At 44.5% G+C, this 16,714-nt stretch overlaps 13 protein-coding genes across 13 annotated transcripts, besides 25 other annotated features; 12 read left to right on the forward strand and 1 right to left on the reverse strand. All coding sequences in view use genetic code 2, as the record gives it.

The window, feature by feature from the left end:
• Window positions 1-69, forward strand: a tRNA (tRNA-Phe).
• Window positions 70-1,011, forward strand: an rRNA (s-rRNA).
• Window positions 1,012-1,083, forward strand: a tRNA (tRNA-Val).
• Window positions 1,084-2,757, forward strand: an rRNA (l-rRNA).
• Window positions 2,758-2,831, forward strand: a tRNA (tRNA-Leu).
• Window positions 2,832-3,806, forward strand: ND1 (NADH dehydrogenase subunit 1). Its single transcript has one exon. It carries the CDS (start codon window positions 2,832-2,834, stop codon window positions 3,804-3,806), a length of 975 nt encoding a protein of 324 aa, NP_739815.1.
• Window positions 3,807-3,809: 3 nt separating this feature from the next.
• Window positions 3,810-3,877, forward strand: a tRNA (tRNA-Ile).
• Window positions 3,877-3,947, reverse strand: a tRNA (tRNA-Gln).
• Window positions 3,947-4,016, forward strand: a tRNA (tRNA-Met).
• On the forward strand, window positions 4,017-5,067 carry ND2 (NADH dehydrogenase subunit 2). Its single transcript has one exon. A coding segment is annotated over exon 1 (1,051 nt).
• Window positions 5,068-5,139, forward strand: a tRNA (tRNA-Trp).
• Window positions 5,140-5,208, reverse strand: a tRNA (tRNA-Ala).
• A 1-nt stretch (window position 5,209) lies between these two features.
• Window positions 5,210-5,282, reverse strand: a tRNA (tRNA-Asn).
• A 36-nt stretch (window positions 5,283-5,318) lies between these two features.
• Window positions 5,319-5,384, reverse strand: a tRNA (tRNA-Cys).
• Window positions 5,384-5,453, reverse strand: a tRNA (tRNA-Tyr).
• A 1-nt stretch (window position 5,454) lies between these two features.
• COX1 (cytochrome c oxidase subunit I) lies at window positions 5,455-7,011 on the forward strand. Its single transcript has one exon. It carries the CDS (start codon window positions 5,455-5,457, stop codon window positions 7,009-7,011), a length of 1,557 nt encoding a protein of 518 aa, NP_739817.1.
• A 1-nt stretch (window position 7,012) lies between these two features.
• Window positions 7,013-7,083, reverse strand: a tRNA (tRNA-Ser).
• Window positions 7,084-7,093: 10 nt separating this feature from the next.
• Window positions 7,094-7,163, forward strand: a tRNA (tRNA-Asp).
• Window positions 7,164-7,166: 3 nt separating this feature from the next.
• COX2 (cytochrome c oxidase subunit II) lies at window positions 7,167-7,857 on the forward strand. The gene has a single exon. A coding segment is annotated over exon 1 (691 nt).
• Window positions 7,858-7,930, forward strand: a tRNA (tRNA-Lys).
• A 1-nt stretch (window position 7,931) lies between these two features.
• On the forward strand, window positions 7,932-8,099 carry ATP8 (ATP synthase F0 subunit 8). Its single transcript has one exon. The coding sequence runs from the start codon at window positions 7,932-7,934 to the stop codon at window positions 8,097-8,099; it is 168 nt and encodes a 55-aa protein (NP_739819.1).
• ATP6 (ATP synthase F0 subunit 6) lies at window positions 8,090-8,772 on the forward strand. Its single transcript has one exon. A coding segment is annotated over exon 1 (683 nt).
• On the forward strand, window positions 8,773-9,556 carry COX3 (cytochrome c oxidase subunit III). Its single transcript has one exon. A coding segment is annotated over exon 1 (784 nt).
• Window positions 9,557-9,625, forward strand: a tRNA (tRNA-Gly).
• Window positions 9,626-9,974, forward strand: ND3 (NADH dehydrogenase subunit 3). Its single transcript has one exon. A coding segment is annotated over exon 1 (349 nt).
• Window positions 9,975-10,043, forward strand: a tRNA (tRNA-Arg).
• Window positions 10,044-10,340, forward strand: ND4L (NADH dehydrogenase subunit 4L). Its single transcript has one exon. The coding sequence runs from the start codon at window positions 10,044-10,046 to the stop codon at window positions 10,338-10,340; it is 297 nt and encodes a 98-aa protein (NP_739823.1).
• On the forward strand, window positions 10,334-11,714 carry ND4 (NADH dehydrogenase subunit 4). Its single transcript has one exon. A coding segment is annotated over exon 1 (1,381 nt).
• Window positions 11,715-11,785, forward strand: a tRNA (tRNA-His).
• Window positions 11,786-11,854, forward strand: a tRNA (tRNA-Ser).
• Window positions 11,855-11,858: 4 nt separating this feature from the next.
• Window positions 11,859-11,931, forward strand: a tRNA (tRNA-Leu).
• Window positions 11,932-13,770, forward strand: ND5 (NADH dehydrogenase subunit 5). The gene has a single exon. The coding sequence runs from the start codon at window positions 11,932-11,934 to the stop codon at window positions 13,768-13,770; it is 1,839 nt and encodes a 612-aa protein (NP_739825.1).
• ND6 (NADH dehydrogenase subunit 6) lies at window positions 13,766-14,287 on the reverse strand. The gene has a single exon. It carries the CDS (start codon window positions 14,285-14,287, stop codon window positions 13,766-13,768), a length of 522 nt encoding a protein of 173 aa, NP_739826.1.
• Window positions 14,288-14,355, reverse strand: a tRNA (tRNA-Glu).
• Window positions 14,356-14,358: 3 nt separating this feature from the next.
• CYTB (cytochrome b) lies at window positions 14,359-15,499 on the forward strand. Its single transcript has one exon. A coding segment is annotated over exon 1 (1,141 nt).
• Window positions 15,500-15,572, forward strand: a tRNA (tRNA-Thr).
• Window positions 15,572-15,641, reverse strand: a tRNA (tRNA-Pro).
• Window positions 15,642-16,714: a D loop (control region).

Below are 16,714 nucleotides of genomic sequence, written 5' to 3' on the forward strand. Positions count from 1 at the left end.
GCTAGCGTAGCTTAACTAAAGCATGACACTGAAGATGTTAAGATAAACCTTAGATTGGTTTCGCAAGCACAAAAGTTTGGTCCTGACTTTTCTATCAACTCTAGCTAAACTTACACATGCAAGTATCCGCAGTCCCGTGAGAATGCCCTACAGTTTCCTTAATGGAAACAAGGAGCTGGTATCAGGCACAATATAATGCCCATAACACCTTGCTTAGCCACACCCCCAAGGGAACTCAGCAGTGATAGACATTAAGCAATAAGTGAAAACTTGACTTAATTAAGGCTAAGAGAACCGGTTAAACTCGTGCCAGCCGCCGCGGTTATACGAGGGGTTCAAGCTGATAGATAACGGCGTAAAGAGTGGTTAATTTAAAAGAGAAGCTAAAGTGGAATGTTTTCAAAGCTGTTATACGCACCCGAAAATAAGAAGACCAAGAACGAAAGTAACTTTAACTTTATGAATCCACGAAAACTATGAAACAAACTGGGATTAGATACCCCACTATGCATAGCTGTAAACTTTGATGAACTGTTACATTATCATTCGCCAGGGTACTACGAGCACCAGCTTAAAACCCAAAGGACTTGGCGGTGCTTTAGACCCACCTAGAGGAGCCTGTTCTAGAACCGATAACCCCCGTTAAACCTCACCCTCCCTTGTTCTTTCCGCCTATATACCGCCGTCGTCAGCTTACCCTGTGAAGGACAAATAGTAAGCAAAACCAGTAACACTCAAAACGTCAGGTCGAGGTGTAGCATATGAGAGGGGAAGAAATGGGCTACATTCCTTGCTTCAAGGAAAACGGATAGTATAATGAAACGTGTATTAGAAGGAGGATTTAGCAGTAAGCAGTAAATAGAGAGTTCTGCTGAAACTGGCCCTGAAGCGCGCACACACCGCCCGTCACTCTCCCCAAATCCAGTTTTAAACATAAATAAACCCTTCAAGGAATAAAGGGGAGGCAAGTCGTAACATGGTAAGTGTACCGGAAGGTGCACTTGGTAAAATCAGAGTATAGCTAAGGAAGGAAAGCATCTCCCTTACACCGAGAAGACATCCGTGCAAATCGGATTACCCTGAATCTAAAAAGCTAGCCCAAAGCCTTAATTAAAGACCAAATATTACTAGTAATTAAAAACCCAAGGATATTAAATAAATCATTTTTCCTCCATAGTATGGGAGACAGAAAGGGACTAAGGAGCTATAGACAAAGTACCGCAAGGGAAAGCTGAAAGAGAAATGAAATAAATCAGTCAAGAGAAGTAAAGCAGAGTTTAACCCTTGTACCTTTTGCATCATGAATTAGCCAGTTTAATCAAGCAAAAAGAACTGTAGTTTGAAACCCCGAAACTTAGTGAGCTACTTCAAGACAGCCTGAATAACAGGGCTAACCCGTCTCTGTGGCAAAAGAGTGGGATGATCTTCAAGTAGAGGTGACAGACCTATCGAACTAAGTTATAGCTGGTTGCTCGTGAAATGGATAGAAGTTCAGCCTTTTGCTTTCCTAAATTTAAGTCTAGCATTACTTAATACAAATGACTAGGAATCAAAAGAGTTAATCAAAGAGGGTACAGCCTATTTGATGGAAGATACAACTTTACTAGGAGGCTAAAAATCACAATATTAAAGGTCAATGCCCAGGTGGGCCTAAAAGCAGCCACCCTAATAAATAGCGTTAAAGCTTAAGCATAAAAATCACCTACAATTCTGATAACTTAATTTGAAGCCCCTTATATTAACGAGCTATTTCATATTTTATGAAAGAAATTATGCTAGTATGAGTAATAAGAAGTTCTGAACTTCTCCTTGCACACGTGTAAATCGGAACGGACAAACCACCGAATTTTAACGGCCCCAATTAAAGAGGGGAGGCCGGATGGAAAAGAGAACAAGAAAATTCCGACATAATTACCGTTACTCCTACACCGGTGTGCTCTTTAGGAAAGACAAAAAGGAAGAGAAGGAACTCGGCAAATATACCAAGCCTCGCCTGTTTACCAAAAACATCGCCTCTTGTAAAGATGAAATAAGAGGTACCGCCTGCCCTGTGACTAAAAGTTTAACGGCCGCGGTATTTTGACCGTGCAAAGGTAGCGCAATCACTTGCCTTTTAAATGAGGGCCTGTATGAATGGCATAACGAGGGCTTAACTGTCTCCTCTCCCTAGTCAATGAAATTGATCTCCCCGTGCAGAAGCGGGGATAAAAACATAAGACGAGAAGACCCTGTGGAGCTTTAGACCATAAATAGACCATGTCAAGGACAACAACAAATTACTCAAACAAATTGGCTACTGTTTTTATGTCTTTGGTTGGGGCGACCGCGGGAAAATAAGAATCTCCCATGAGGATAGAGAAAACCCTATTCTTATAACCAAGAGCTTCCCCTCTAAGTAACAGAACATCTGACCTTTATGATCCGGCCTGGCCGATCAACGGACCAAGTTACCCCAGGGATAACAGCGCAATCCTCTTTTAGAGTCCATATCGACAAGGGGGTTTACGACCTCGATGTTGGATCAGGACATCCTAATGGTGCAGCCGCTATTAAGGGTTTGTTTGTTCAACAATTAAAGTCCTACGTGATCTGAGTTCAGACCGGAGTAATCCAGGTCAGTTTCTATCTATGACATACTCCCTTCTAGTACGAAAGGACCGAAGAGGGGGGGCCCATGGACCACTACGCCTCAATCTCACCTTATGAAGAAAACTAAATAAGACAAGAGAATATATCTTGAGTCATAGAAAATGACATGTTAAGGTGGCAGAGCCCGGATATTGCAAAAGACCTAAGCCCTTTCCACAGAGGTTCAACTCCTCTCCTTAACTATGCTTTCAAAAATCCTAAGCTATCTTATCAACCCATTAGTCATTATGATTTTCGTCTTGCTGGCAGTAGCTCTATTGACCTTGGTAGAGCGCAAGGTATTGAGCTATATACAACTCCGTAAGGGCCCAAATGTAGTAGGCCCCTACGGCCTCCTTCAACCCTTCGCTGATGGCTTAAAGCTTTTTACTAAAGAACCAGTACGACCCTCCACCTCCTCACCCGCTTTGTTTCTCATTACACCTATTATAGCGCTAACCTTGGCCCTTACCTTATGGGCGCCCCTCCCCCTGCCTTTCCCTATTGCAGACCTTAACTTAGGGGTCTTATTTATCCTCGCACTATCTAGCCTGGCAGTTTACTCCATCCTTGGCTCAGGATGAGCTTCCAACTCAAAATACGCCCTAATCGGCGCTCTCCGTGCAGTAGCCCAAACCATCTCTTATGAAGTAAGCTTAGGCCTTATCCTTCTTAATGCTATTGTTTTTACCGGGGGTTTCACCCTGCAGACCTTTAGCACCGCACAAGAAGCCACCTGGCTACTTCTGCCAGCATGACCTCTCGCAGCTATATGATACATCTCAACCCTCGCTGAAACCAACCGAGCCCCTTTTGATCTAACAGAAGGAGAATCAGAACTAGTCTCTGGTTTTAATGTTGAATACGCTGGCGGTCCCTTTGCTCTCTTTTTCCTAGCAGAATATGGCAACATTTTACTCATAAATACTCTCTCAGCGGTATTATTTTTGGGGACCTCAACCTACCACAATCTGCCAGAACTCAGCGCAACTTTGTTAATGCTTAAAGCCACCCTCCTGTCAGTCGTGTTCCTCTGGGTCCGTGCATCCTACCCACGATTCCGCTATGATCAGCTGATACACCTAATTTGAAAAAATTTTCTCCCCCTAACCTTAGCTCTGGTTATCTGACATCTTTCCCTTCCAATTTCATTCAATGGTCTCCCCCCTCAACTTTAACCAGGAAATGTGCCTGAAATAGGGTCACTTTGATAGAGTGAATAATGAGGGTTAAAGCCCCTCCATCTCCTTAGAAAGAAGGGACTTGAACCCTACCTGAAGAGATCAAAACTCTTAGTGCTTCCACTACACCACTTCCTAGTAAAGTCAGCTAATATAAGCTTTTGGGCCCATACCCCAAACATGTTGGTTAGAATCCTTCCTTTGCTAATGAACCCTTACGTCCTTTCAATTTTACTTATGGGCCTAGGCCTCGGAACTACAGTAACATTTGCCAGTTCACACTGGCTGCTAGCATGAATGGGCCTTGAAATAAATACACTCGCCATCCTACCACTTATGGCCCAACATCATCACCCCCGAGCCGTAGAAGCTGCTACCAAATATTTTTTAATTCAATCAGCCGCTGCTGCTACTATCCTATTTGCCAGCTCAACTAATGCTTGACTGTCTGGTCAATGAGATATTCAGCACATCACTCACCCTCTTCCAACAGTAATGATCACCATCGCCCTATCCCTAAAACTAGGATTAGCCCCTCTTCATGCTTGGCTTCCTGAAGTAGTTCAAGGATTGGATTTAACAACAGGCCTAGTCTTATCTACCTGACAAAAACTTGCACCCTTCGCCCTCCTCCTCCAGATCTCTCCTGAAATCCCCCTACTTATTACCTCCTTAGGCCTTATCTCAATACTAGCCGGCGGGTGGGGTGGCTTAAACCACACCCAGCTTCGGAAGGTTTTAGCGTACTCTTCCGTTGCCCACCTGGGTTGAATAATAGTAGTGATGCAATTCTCCACCTCTCTGACAGCCTTAGCACTTTTGATGTATGTGATTATAACAACTTCTGCGTTCTTAACTTTTAAACTACTAAAATCAACGGATATAAACAGCCTTGCAATATCCTGGGCTAAAACCCCCTCTGTTACCGCCTTGGCCCCTATAATGCTTTTGTCCTTAGGCGGCCTCCCCCCTCTCTCAGGCTTTCTACCTAAATGGCTGATTATCCAAGAATTAACTAAACAAGAATTAGGGTTAGTTGCGACCGTAGCTGCCCTCTCTGCATTATTGAGCCTCTTCTTCTACCTCCGTGTGTGCTATTGCCTTACATTTACCTCTTCGCCTAACAACCTGGCGGGGGTAGCACCATGACGGCTAGAATCAAAGCAAATTTCGCTCCCCTTAGCCACTTCAACCTCTCTCTCCATTCTACTCCTGCCTATCTCCCCCGCCATCTTATCCTTAACCCTTCCCTTGTTTTAGAGACTTAGGATAGCATTAAGACCAAGGGCCTTCAAAGCCCTAAGCAAGAGTGAAAATCTCTTAGCCTCTGTAAGACTTACGGGACACTAACCCACATCTTCTGTATGCAAAACAGACACTTTAATTAAGCTAAAGCCTTTCTAGATAAGTAGGCCTCGATCCTACAACTTCTTAGTTAACAGCTAAGCGCCCAATCCAGCGAGCATTTATCTACCTTTCCCCCGCCTGCAGGGCGAAAAAGGCGGGGGAAAGCCCCGGCAGGTGGTAAACCTGCTACTTAAGATTTGCAATCTTACGTGGTGACACCTCAGGGCTGGTAAGAAGAGGAATTTAACCTCTGTCTATGGGGCTACAATCCACCGCTTAGTACTCAGCCACCTTACCTGTGGCAATCACGCGATGATTCTTCTCAACTAATCACAAAGATATCGGCACCCTATATTTAATCTTCGGTGCTTGAGCGGGCATGGTGGGTACTGCCTTAAGCCTGCTAATTCGGGCTGAATTAAGTCAGCCCGGGTCTCTATTAGGTGACGACCAAATCTATAATGTAATTGTAACCGCGCATGCCTTCGTAATAATTTTCTTTATAGTAATACCAATCATGATTGGGGGCTTTGGCAACTGATTAATTCCTCTAATGATCGGGGCCCCTGATATGGCCTTTCCTCGAATAAACAACATGAGCTTCTGACTACTTCCCCCCTCCTTCCTTCTATTGTTAGCTTCCTCTGGCGTGGAGGCCGGTGCGGGGACAGGATGGACCGTGTACCCGCCTCTATCAGGCAACCTAGCGCATGCGGGAGCATCCGTGGATTTAACCATCTTTTCCCTCCATCTGGCAGGTATCTCCTCTATCTTAGGGGCTATTAATTTTATTACAACAATTATTAATATAAAACCCCCGGCCATCTCTCAGTATCAGACCCCTTTATTCGTGTGAGCTGTACTAATTACCGCAGTATTACTTCTACTCTCCCTCCCTGTGCTCGCTGCAGGTATCACTATGCTCCTAACGGACCGAAACCTAAATACAACATTCTTTGACCCTGCAGGGGGAGGGGACCCTATTCTCTACCAGCACCTGTTCTGATTTTTTGGTCACCCCGAAGTTTATATTTTAATTCTCCCCGGCTTCGGAATAATTTCACATATTGTGGCCTATTATTCGGGTAAAAAAGAACCTTTCGGGTACATGGGTATGGTCTGAGCCATAATGGCAATTGGGCTTCTAGGGTTTATTGTATGAGCCCACCACATATTCACCGTAGGGATAGATGTGGATACTCGGGCTTACTTCACATCTGCAACAATAATCATCGCAATTCCAACAGGCGTTAAAGTATTTAGCTGGCTGGCTACTTTACATGGGGGCTCTATTAAATGAGAAACCCCACTATTATGGGCCCTTGGTTTCATCTTCCTCTTTACAGTAGGCGGTCTGACAGGAATTGTCTTAGCCAACTCATCTTTAGATATCATACTCCATGACACTTACTATGTAGTAGCCCACTTCCACTACGTTCTCTCTATGGGGGCCGTATTTGCTATTATGGGGGCATTCGTTCATTGATTCCCTCTATTTTCGGGCTATACTTTACACGGAACGTGAACAAAAATCCACTTCGGGGTAATGTTTGTAGGAGTAAACCTAACCTTCTTCCCCCAACACTTCTTAGGCCTAGCAGGAATACCACGACGCTACTCTGATTACCCAGACGCCTATACATTATGAAACACTATCTCATCCCTAGGTTCCCTTATTTCACTAATTGCTGTAATTATATTCCTTTTCATTCTCTGAGAAGCGTTTGCAGCTAAGCGTGAAGTTCTGTCAGTCGAACTAACAGCCACAAATGTGGAATGACTACACGGATGCCCTCCCCCCTACCACACATTTGAAGAACCCGCATTTGTTCAAATTCAACAACCTAAGTTTTAACCGAGAAAGGAAGGAGTTGAACCCCCATAAACTGGTTTCAAGCCAGCCACATAACCGCTCTGTCACTTTCTTCTTGATTAATAAGATTCTAGTTAAAGTCATAACACTGCCTTGTCAAGGCAGAGATGTGGGTTAAATCCCCACGTATCTTGCTCATGGCACATCCGTCTCAACTAGGTTTTCAAGATGCAGCTTCACCCGTTATAGAAGAACTTCTCCATTTTCACGACCACGCATTAATAATTGTCTTCCTGATTAGCACTCTTGTGCTTTATATTATTGTAGCAATAGTAACCACAAAGTTGACAAACAAGTTCATCTTAGACTCACAAGAAATTGAAATCATCTGGACTTTACTCCCAGCAATCATTCTAATTCTGATCGCCCTACCCTCCCTTCGCATTCTTTACCTTATGGACGAGATTAATGACCCCCATCTAACAATTAAAGCCATGGGCCACCAGTGGTATTGAAGTTATGAGTATACCGACTATGAAGATTTGGGTTTTGACTCATACATGATCCCCACCCAAGACCTCACCCCCGGACAATTTCGGCTGTTAGAAACAGACCACCGGATGGTTATTCCAGTTGAATCACCCATTCGGGTTTTAGTCTCCGCTGAAGACGTGTTACACTCGTGGGCAGTCCCTAGCCTCGGGGTAAAAATGGACGCTGTTCCCGGTCGACTTAATCAAACAGCTTTTATTACCTCACGCCCTGGTGTATTTTATGGACAATGTTCAGAAATTTGTGGTGCTAACCACAGCTTTATACCTATTGTTGTTGAAGCCGTCCCCCTAGAACACTTCGAAAATTGATCATTCATTATACTTCAAGATGCCTCATCAGAAAGCTAAAAGGGTGTAGCATTAGCCTTTTAAGCTAAAAATTGGTGACTCCCGCCCACCTCTGGTGACATGCCCCAGTTAAACCCTGCACCTTGATTTGCTATTATAGTATTTTCATGACTAGTTTTTCTAGCCGTACTCCCTCCTAAAGTCCTAGCCCACTACTTCCCTAATGACCCTACACCTCAAAGTGTAAAAAAATCAAAATCCGAAACCTGAACTTGACCATGACTTTAAGCCTTTTTGATCAATTTATGAGCCCAACACTACTAGGAGTGCCCCTTATTGGACTTGCGCTAGCACTACCATGAGTTCTCTTCTTTCAACCGGGTGCACGGTGAATAAATAATCGCCTAGTGACCCTTCAAGCTGTGTTTATAAACTGATTCGTTAAACAAATCTTCCAACCCATGAGCCTCGGGGGTCACAAATGGGCCGCCCTTTTAATATCCCTTATATTGTTTTTAATTACCTTAAACATATTAGGGCTCCTGCCATATACGTTTACACCTACAACCCAACTTTCACTAAACATAGCTTTTGCAGTCCCGCTTTGACTAGCAACCGTAATTATTGGTATACGAAATCAACCCACACACGCGCTTGGACACCTCCTCCCTGAAGGGACCCCAACCGCTCTTATCCCCGTCCTAATCGTGATCGAAACAATTAGCCTTTTTATTCGCCCCCTTGCTCTAGGGGTCCGACTTACTGCAAACTTAACTGCTGGACATCTTTTAATTCAGTTGATTGCAACAGCAGCTTTTGTTCTTTTTCCGATAATACCTTCAGTTGCCATTCTAACATCCATTTTACTATTTTTACTCACCCTCCTGGAAATTGCCGTTGCAATAATTCAAGCCTACGTATTTGTACTTTTATTAAGTCTTTATTTACAAGAAAACGTCTAATGGCCCATCAAGCACATGCATATCATATAGTTGACCCAAGCCCTTGACCCCTTACAGGTGCAGTTGCCGCCCTTTTACTTACCTCAGGTACAGCGATCTGAATACACTTTAATTCTCTTGTCCTAATAACACTTGGACTAGTCCTCCTATTACTAACTATATATCAGTGATGACGAGACATCATTCGGGAGGGGACCTTTCAAGGCCACCACACGCCCCCTGTTCAAAAGGGCCTGCGATATGGTATAATTCTATTTATTACATCCGAAGTTTTCTTTTTTCTGGGATTTTTTTGAGCATTTTATCACTCAAGCTTAGCCCCCACCCCTGAACTAGGGGGGTGCTGGCCTCCTACGGGTATTACAACCCTGGACCCATTTGAAGTCCCCTTGCTAAATACTGCAGTTCTCCTTGCCTCCGGTGTAACAGTCACCTGGGCACATCATAGCATTATAGAGGGCCAACGAAAACAAGCCATTCAATCCCTTACCCTAACCATTCTTCTAGGGTTCTACTTCACCTTCCTCCAAGCAATAGAGTATTTCGAAGCCCCCTTTACCATCGCAGACGGGGTGTATGGCTCCACCTTTTTTGTTGCAACAGGCTTTCACGGACTCCATGTTATTATCGGCTCCACATTTCTGGCAGTATGCCTTCTTCGCCAGGTTCAGTTTCACTTTACATCAGAACATCATTTTGGATTTGAAGCTGCAGCATGATACTGACATTTCGTCGACGTAGTCTGACTCTTCCTATATATCTCCATCTACTGATGAGGCTCATATCTTTCTAGTATTAAAAGTACAAGTGACTTCCAATCACTTAGTCTTGGTTAAAGCCCAAGGAAAGATAATGAATCTGGTAATAGTAACTCTTTTAATTTCCTTAGTCCTCGCCACAGTACTTGCAATTGCCTCCTTCTTTTTACCCCAGATAACCCCCGATTACGAAAAGCTCTCACCGTACGAATGTGGATTTGACCCCGTAGGGTCGGCTCGTCTACCATTTTCCATTCGCTTTTTCTTAGTTGCAATCCTTTTTCTCCTCTTTGACCTAGAGATTGCCCTCCTACTCCCCCTTCCATGGGGGGATCAACTGTCTTCTCCCCTAATAACCTTCTTCTGGGCATCAGCCATTCTTATGCTACTAACCCTCGGCCTAATCTACGAATGACTCCAAGGGGGCCTAGAGTGGGCAGAATAGGTACTTAGTTTAATAAAAACATTTGATTTCGGCTCAAAAACATATGGTTCAAGTCCATAATTACCTAATGACCTTAACTCACTATGCCTTCTCGTCATCCTATTTCATGAGCTTTCTGGGTTTAATTTTTTACCGAAAGCACCTCTTATCCGCTTTACTCTGCTTAGAGGCCATAATGCTAATTCTGTTTATCTCGTTGTGCCTCTGAGGGCTGATCTTAGCCTCAACTGTATTTTCAGCGGGACCAATAATCTTACTTGCCTTTTCTGCATGTGAAGCAAGCGCAGGCTTAGCCTTATTAGTGGCCATAGCTCGCACCCACGGCACTGATCGTTTAAAAAACCTAAGCCTTCTCCGATGTTAATAGTATTAGCCCCAACTATAATGCTCCTCCCCATGATCTGACTATGCTCCTCCGCACACCTGTGGACGTCAGCACTAGCTCACAGCATGGCAATTGCCTTAATTAGCCTTTCATGACTCTGTCTTCCAATAGAAGCCGGATGGTCATCCCTTAATACTTTCGTTGCAACCGACCCCTTATCCACCCCCCTTCTAGTCCTAACCTGTTGACTTCTTCCCTTAATAATTCTCGCGAGTCAAAACCACATGGCAAAAGAACCCATTAATCGACAGCGAACCTATATCTCCCTGCTTGTCTCTCTCCAAATCTTTCTGGTCCTGGCATTTGGGGCAACCGAAATAATTATGTTTTACATCATATTTGAGGCAACACTAATTCCTACACTTATTATTATCACACGTTGAGGGAACCAGACAGAACGGCTTAACGCGGGCATTTACTTTTTATTTTATACTTTGGCCGGCTCCCTTCCCCTATTAGTGGCACTCCTCTTACTTCAGAACTCAACAGGATCACTATCCTTCTTAACCACCCAATTCTTCCCACCCCTTCAACTGCACACAGAGGCAAGTAAGTTCTGATGGGCTGGCTGCTTACTCGCATTCTTAGTTAAAATACCATTATACGGCGCCCACCTATGACTTCCTAAAGCCCATGTCGAAGCCCCTATTGCCGGATCAATGGTCCTCGCAGCCGTTCTTTTAAAGCTCGGAGGTTACGGAATAATGCGAATTATTATTATCCTTGACCCGCTCACAAAGCAACTCAGTTACCCCTTCATTATTCTTGCCCTATGAGGTGTTGTGATAACTGGCTCAATTTGTCTTCGGCAAACAGACCTTAAATCCCTCATCGCCTACTCCTCCGTAAGTCACATAGGCCTTGTGGCAGCAGGAATTTTAATTCAAACCCCCTGAGGACTCACGGGGGCTTTAATTCTTATAATTGCCCATGGCTTGACTTCTTCCGCCCTCTTTTGCTTAGCTAACACAAACTATGAGCGCACACACAGTCGAACTATACTGCTAGCCCGGGGCCTACAGATAATTCTTCCCCTTTTAGCCACATGATGATTCTTGTTTACCCTTGCCAACCTGGCACTCCCCCCTCTACCTAACCTTATAGGGGAACTTATAATTATTACATCCTTATTTAACTGGTCAAACTGAACCCTGCTCCTGACCGGGGCTGGGACCCTAATTACTGCTAGTTACTCCCTTCACATATTCCTAACAACCCAACGAGGCCCTGTTACTAGTCCCGTTGTAGCAATTGAACCAACCCACACCCGGGAACACCTTCTAATGGTTCTTCATCTTCTCCCCCTTCTCCTCCTAGTCTTAAAACCTACCCTTATCTGAGGGTGGACACTCTGTAGGTGTAGTTTAAAACTAAGACGCTAGATTGTGATTCTAGAAACGAGAGTTAAAATCTCTTCATCCACCGAGAGGGGCCTCTGTGGCAACAAGAACTGCTAATTCTAGTCCCTTTGGTTAAAATCCGAAGCCCACTCGGATAGCTTCTAAAGGATAATAGCACATCCGTTGGTCTTAGGAACCAAAAACTCTTGGTGCAACTCCAAGTAGCAGCTATGCACCTTACCACTATAGTCCTCTCCTCAAGCCTATTAACGATTTTTTCGATCCTTATTCTGCCTGTCCTTGGAACACTTAACCCGAGCCCCCCAGGAAGCCTGTGGGCTACAAACAGCGTGAAGACCGCAGTTAAAGTAGCCTTTTTTGTAAGCCTTCTACCCCTCTTCATCTTCCTCAATGAGGGGGTCGAAGCCATTATAACAAACTGGGAATGGATAAACACATTAATATTTAATATTAATATTAGTTTTAAATTTGACCTGTACTCTATCGTTTTTACCCCAGTGGCGCTCTATGTCACATGATCTATTCTAGAATTTGCATCCTGGTATATACACGACGACCCCAACATAAATCGATTCTTTAAGTACCTTCTTATTTTCCTAATTGCCATGATCGTCCTCGTTACAGCTAACAACATATTTCAACTTTTTATTGGCTGAGAAGGTGTAGGCATTATATCTTTCCTACTAATCGGCTGGTGGTTTGGACGAGCGGACGCCAACACTGCAGCCCTACAAGCCGTAGTGTACAACCGAGTCGGGGATATCGGCTTAATTTTGGCCATAGCCTGGATGGCGGTAAACCTTAACTCCTGGGATATACAACAACTATTCTCCATAACTACAAACCAAGACATGACCCTCCCCTTACTCGGCCTTGTCTTAGCTGCAACTGGTAAGTCTGCCCAGTTTGGTCTTCACCCATGGCTCCCCTCAGCTATAGAGGGTCCCACACCGGTCTCTGCCCTACTGCATTCTAGCACTATGGTCGTCGCCGGCATTTTCCTCCTTATCCGACTAAACCCCCTGATAGACAACAACCCTTTGGTTCTGTCCACCTGCCTTTGCTTAGGGGCTCTTACTACGGTTTTTACAGCAACATGCGCTCTAACCCAAAACGACATTAAAAAAATCATCGCGTTTTCAACATCAAGCCAACTAGGTTTAATAATAGTCACCATTGGGTTGAACCAACCCCAACTGGCTTTCCTACACATCTGCACCCATGCCTTCTTCAAAGCAATACTTTTCTTATGTTCCGGCTCCATCATTCACAGCCTTAACGACGAGCAGGACATCCGAAAAATGGGGGGGCTTCACCACCTGCTTCCATTTACCTCTTCTTGCTTAACTATCGGAAGCCTGGCTTTAACTGGGACCCCATTTCTAGCAGGCTTCTTTTCTAAAGACGCTATTATTGAAGCCTTAAACACATCCTACCTCAACGCCTGAGCCCTGGTCTTAACCCTCGTGGCTACGTCGTTCACAGCAGTCTATAGCCTTCGTGTAGTATTCTTTGTCTCCATGGGCCACCCCCGATTTAATCCAATTTCCCCCATCAATGAAAACAACCTAACAGTCATAAACCCCATTAAACGACTCGCCTGGGGAAGTATTTTGGCAGGACTTCTCATCACAGCTAATATTTCCCCTCTTAAAACCCCTCTCATAACAATACCCTTTGTTCTCAAAATAGCCGCCCTAACAGTAACAATCGTTGGACTATTAATGGCCCTAGAATTAGCATCACTCGCCTCACAACAATTCAAAATCAAGCCCGCATCCGCCCCCCACCACTTCTCAAACATATTGGGATTCTACCCGTCTGTGGTTCACCGATTAGCCCCTAAGACTAACCTGGTTTTAGGTCAACTAATTGCTAATCAAACAATTGATCAAACATGGCTAGAGAAAACAGGACCTAAAATAACAGCCTCTGTTAATTTACCTTTAATTTCCTCAACTAGCAACCTTCAACAAGGTGTGATCAAGACCTATTTCTTGATATTTTTCTTTACTATAATCCTGGCAGTCCTTATCCTTGTAATCTAACTGCTCGCAAAGTCCCACGACTAAGCCCTCGCGTTAATTCTAGAACAACAAAAAGAGTTAGCAGCAGTACTCACCCCCCTAGTATTAAAATACCACCCCCCGAAGAATACATTAAAGCAATACCCCCAGAATCCCCCCGGAATAACGCAAACTCACTAAACTCATCAACAGTTACCCAAGACCCCTCAAACCAGCCCCCCGAAAAAAAGACGGAAACACACACCACTAGGAGCACATAAGCTAGTATAAGCGTTGACACTGGCCAGCTCCCCCACCCCTCCGGATAGGGCTCAGAGGCCAAGGCCGCGGAATATGCAAACACAACTAACATTCCTCCTAAGTAGATCAAAAACAGAATTAAAGATAAAAAAGATCCCCCGTACCCTACCAAAATACCGCAGCTCATGCCCGCCACTGTAACAAGACCTAAGGCAGCAAAGTAGGGGGAAGGGTTTGAAGCAACTGCAGCCAAACCCAAAACCAGACCAATTAACAATAAATAAGTCATATAAACCATAATTCCTGCCAGGGTTTTAACCAGGACCTGTGGCTTGAAAAACCACCGTTGTATTCAACTACAAGAACTTAATGGCCAACCTTCGAAAAACCCACCCCCTGTTAAAAATTGCAAACGATGCTCTGGTCGACCTTCCAGCCCCTTCAAACATTTCAGTTTGATGAAACTTTGGTTCTCTTCTCGGACTTTGTTTAGCCGCCCAAATCATCACGGGCCTTTTTCTTGCCATACATTATACATCCGACATCGCCACAGCATTCTCGTCAGTTGCACACATCTGCCGGGATGTTAACTACGGCTGACTAATCCGGAATATACATGCAAACGGCGCTTCTTTTTTCTTCATCTGCATTTACCTTCACATTGGACGAGGCTTGTACTACGGATCCTACTTGTACAAGGAAACATGAAATGTCGGTGTAATTCTTCTTCTACTAGTAATAATAACAGCTTTCGTAGGTTACGTTTTACCCTGAGGGCAAATATCATTTTGAGGGGCCACTGTAATCACCAACCTCTTGTCTGCCGTCCCCTACGTTGGCAACGCCCTCGTCCAATGAATTTGAGGGGGATTTTCAGTTGATAACGCCACACTTACCCGATTCTTTGCCTTCCATTTTCTCCTCCCCTTCGTAATTGCCGCCGCAACAGTTGTTCATCTAATTTTTCTTCACGAAACGGGTTCAAACAACCCAACCGGCCTCAATTCAGACTCCGACAAAGTATCCTTCCACCCTTACTTTTCCTATAAAGACCTTTTAGGGTTTGCTGCCTTGCTAGTAGCCTTAATTTCCCTAGCGCTTTTCTCCCCCAACCTGCTTGGGGACCCAGACAACTTCACCCCTGCCAACCCGCTAGTTACTCCCCCTCACATCAAGCCTGAATGATACTTCCTATTTGCCTACGCCATTCTACGATCAATTCCAAATAAACTTGGAGGGGTCCTAGCCCTATTAGCCTCTATTCTAGTACTATTCCTGGTCCCTATCCTACACACCTCTAAACAACGAAGCCTTACATTTCGACCTTTCACCCAATTCCTTTTCTGACTCCTAGTAGCAGACGTAATGGTTTTAACCTGAATTGGTGGGATGCCCGTAGAACACCCATTTATTATCATTGGTCAAATCGCATCTTTTCTTTATTTTTCCCTCTTTCTTATTATAGCACCAGCGGCGGGATGACTAGAAAATAAAGTCTTAAAGTGACAATGCACGAGAAGCTCAATTGTAAGAGCACCGGTCTTGTAAATCGGGGGTCGAAGGTTAAAGTCCTTCCTTGTGCTCAGAGAAAGGGGACTCTAACCCCCGCCCCTGGCTCCCAAAGCCAGGATTCTAAACTAAACTATTCTCTGCCGAGCGCTGCCATTCGTAGCTTCAAACATGTCTAAGCTGTAAAGACATTCTTCCGGCCCCCAACACGCGCATGCGCGTTGCATGCGCGTTGCATGCGCGTTGCATGCGCGTTGCATGCGCGTTGCATGCGCGTTGCATGCGCGTTGCATGCGCGTTGCATAACCCAAAACGGCCTAGTGAACAAGCGTGTGTTTGATGCGCACGCGTGTGAACGCGTGTGCGCAAAACGTTCACACAACGCTCAAAAATGTGCGTCGCCGGGCTCTGCCAATATAGTGCCGAGTACTTCCAAAAAGTCCCAAAAAAGTCCCAAAATACATATATGTATTATCCCCATATGTGGTTTTAACCATTTTTGCCTAGTACACCTCGTCCATGCAAGTCAATTATATTTACCCCGCGCTCCAGGCCGCAGAGCATACACCTACGATTGGTGTATTTAGCACAAGTGTGCCTCAGCTAGTTTCAAGTCGTCAGCATCCTTCCTTCAATTGTTATTTAATGTAGTAAGAGCCCACCATCAGTTGATTTCTTAATGTTAACGGTTATTGAAGGTGAGGGACAAAAATCGTGGGGGTTTCACTTCTTGAATTATTCCTGGCATTTGGCTCTACATCTCAAGGCCATATAGTTTCTCGTCTCTCACACTTTCACTGGCCCTGACATTGGTTAATGGTGGAGTACATACTCCTCGTTACCCACCAAGCCGAGCGTTCTTTCTAATGGGCAGGGGGTTCTCTTTTTTTTTTTCCTTTCAATTTGCATTTCACAGTGCATACAGACCTTGTTGACAAGGTTGAACATTTAGAACTCGGCCGCAAAGAATATGGTGAGTTATTGTAAGATATTAACAGATGGATTGCATAACTGATATCAAGAGCATAAATGGCCAAATGAATCTAGGAACTTCCTATTATTTCGACCCCCGGCTTCTGCGGGCAAACCCCCCTACCCCCCTATACTAGTAAGAGCTCTATCATTCCTGCAAACCCCCCGGAAACAGGAAAGCCCCTACTAATATTTTTTACCTCCCTAAATTGTGTGTATTTACATTATTTGTAATATTGCAAAA

The sequence above is a fragment of the mitochondrial genome of Oryzias latipes (assembly GCF_002234675.1).
Source record: "Oryzias latipes mitochondrion, complete genome".
In the NCBI taxonomy this organism is placed as follows: domain Eukaryota; kingdom Metazoa; phylum Chordata; class Actinopteri; order Beloniformes; family Adrianichthyidae; genus Oryzias; species Oryzias latipes.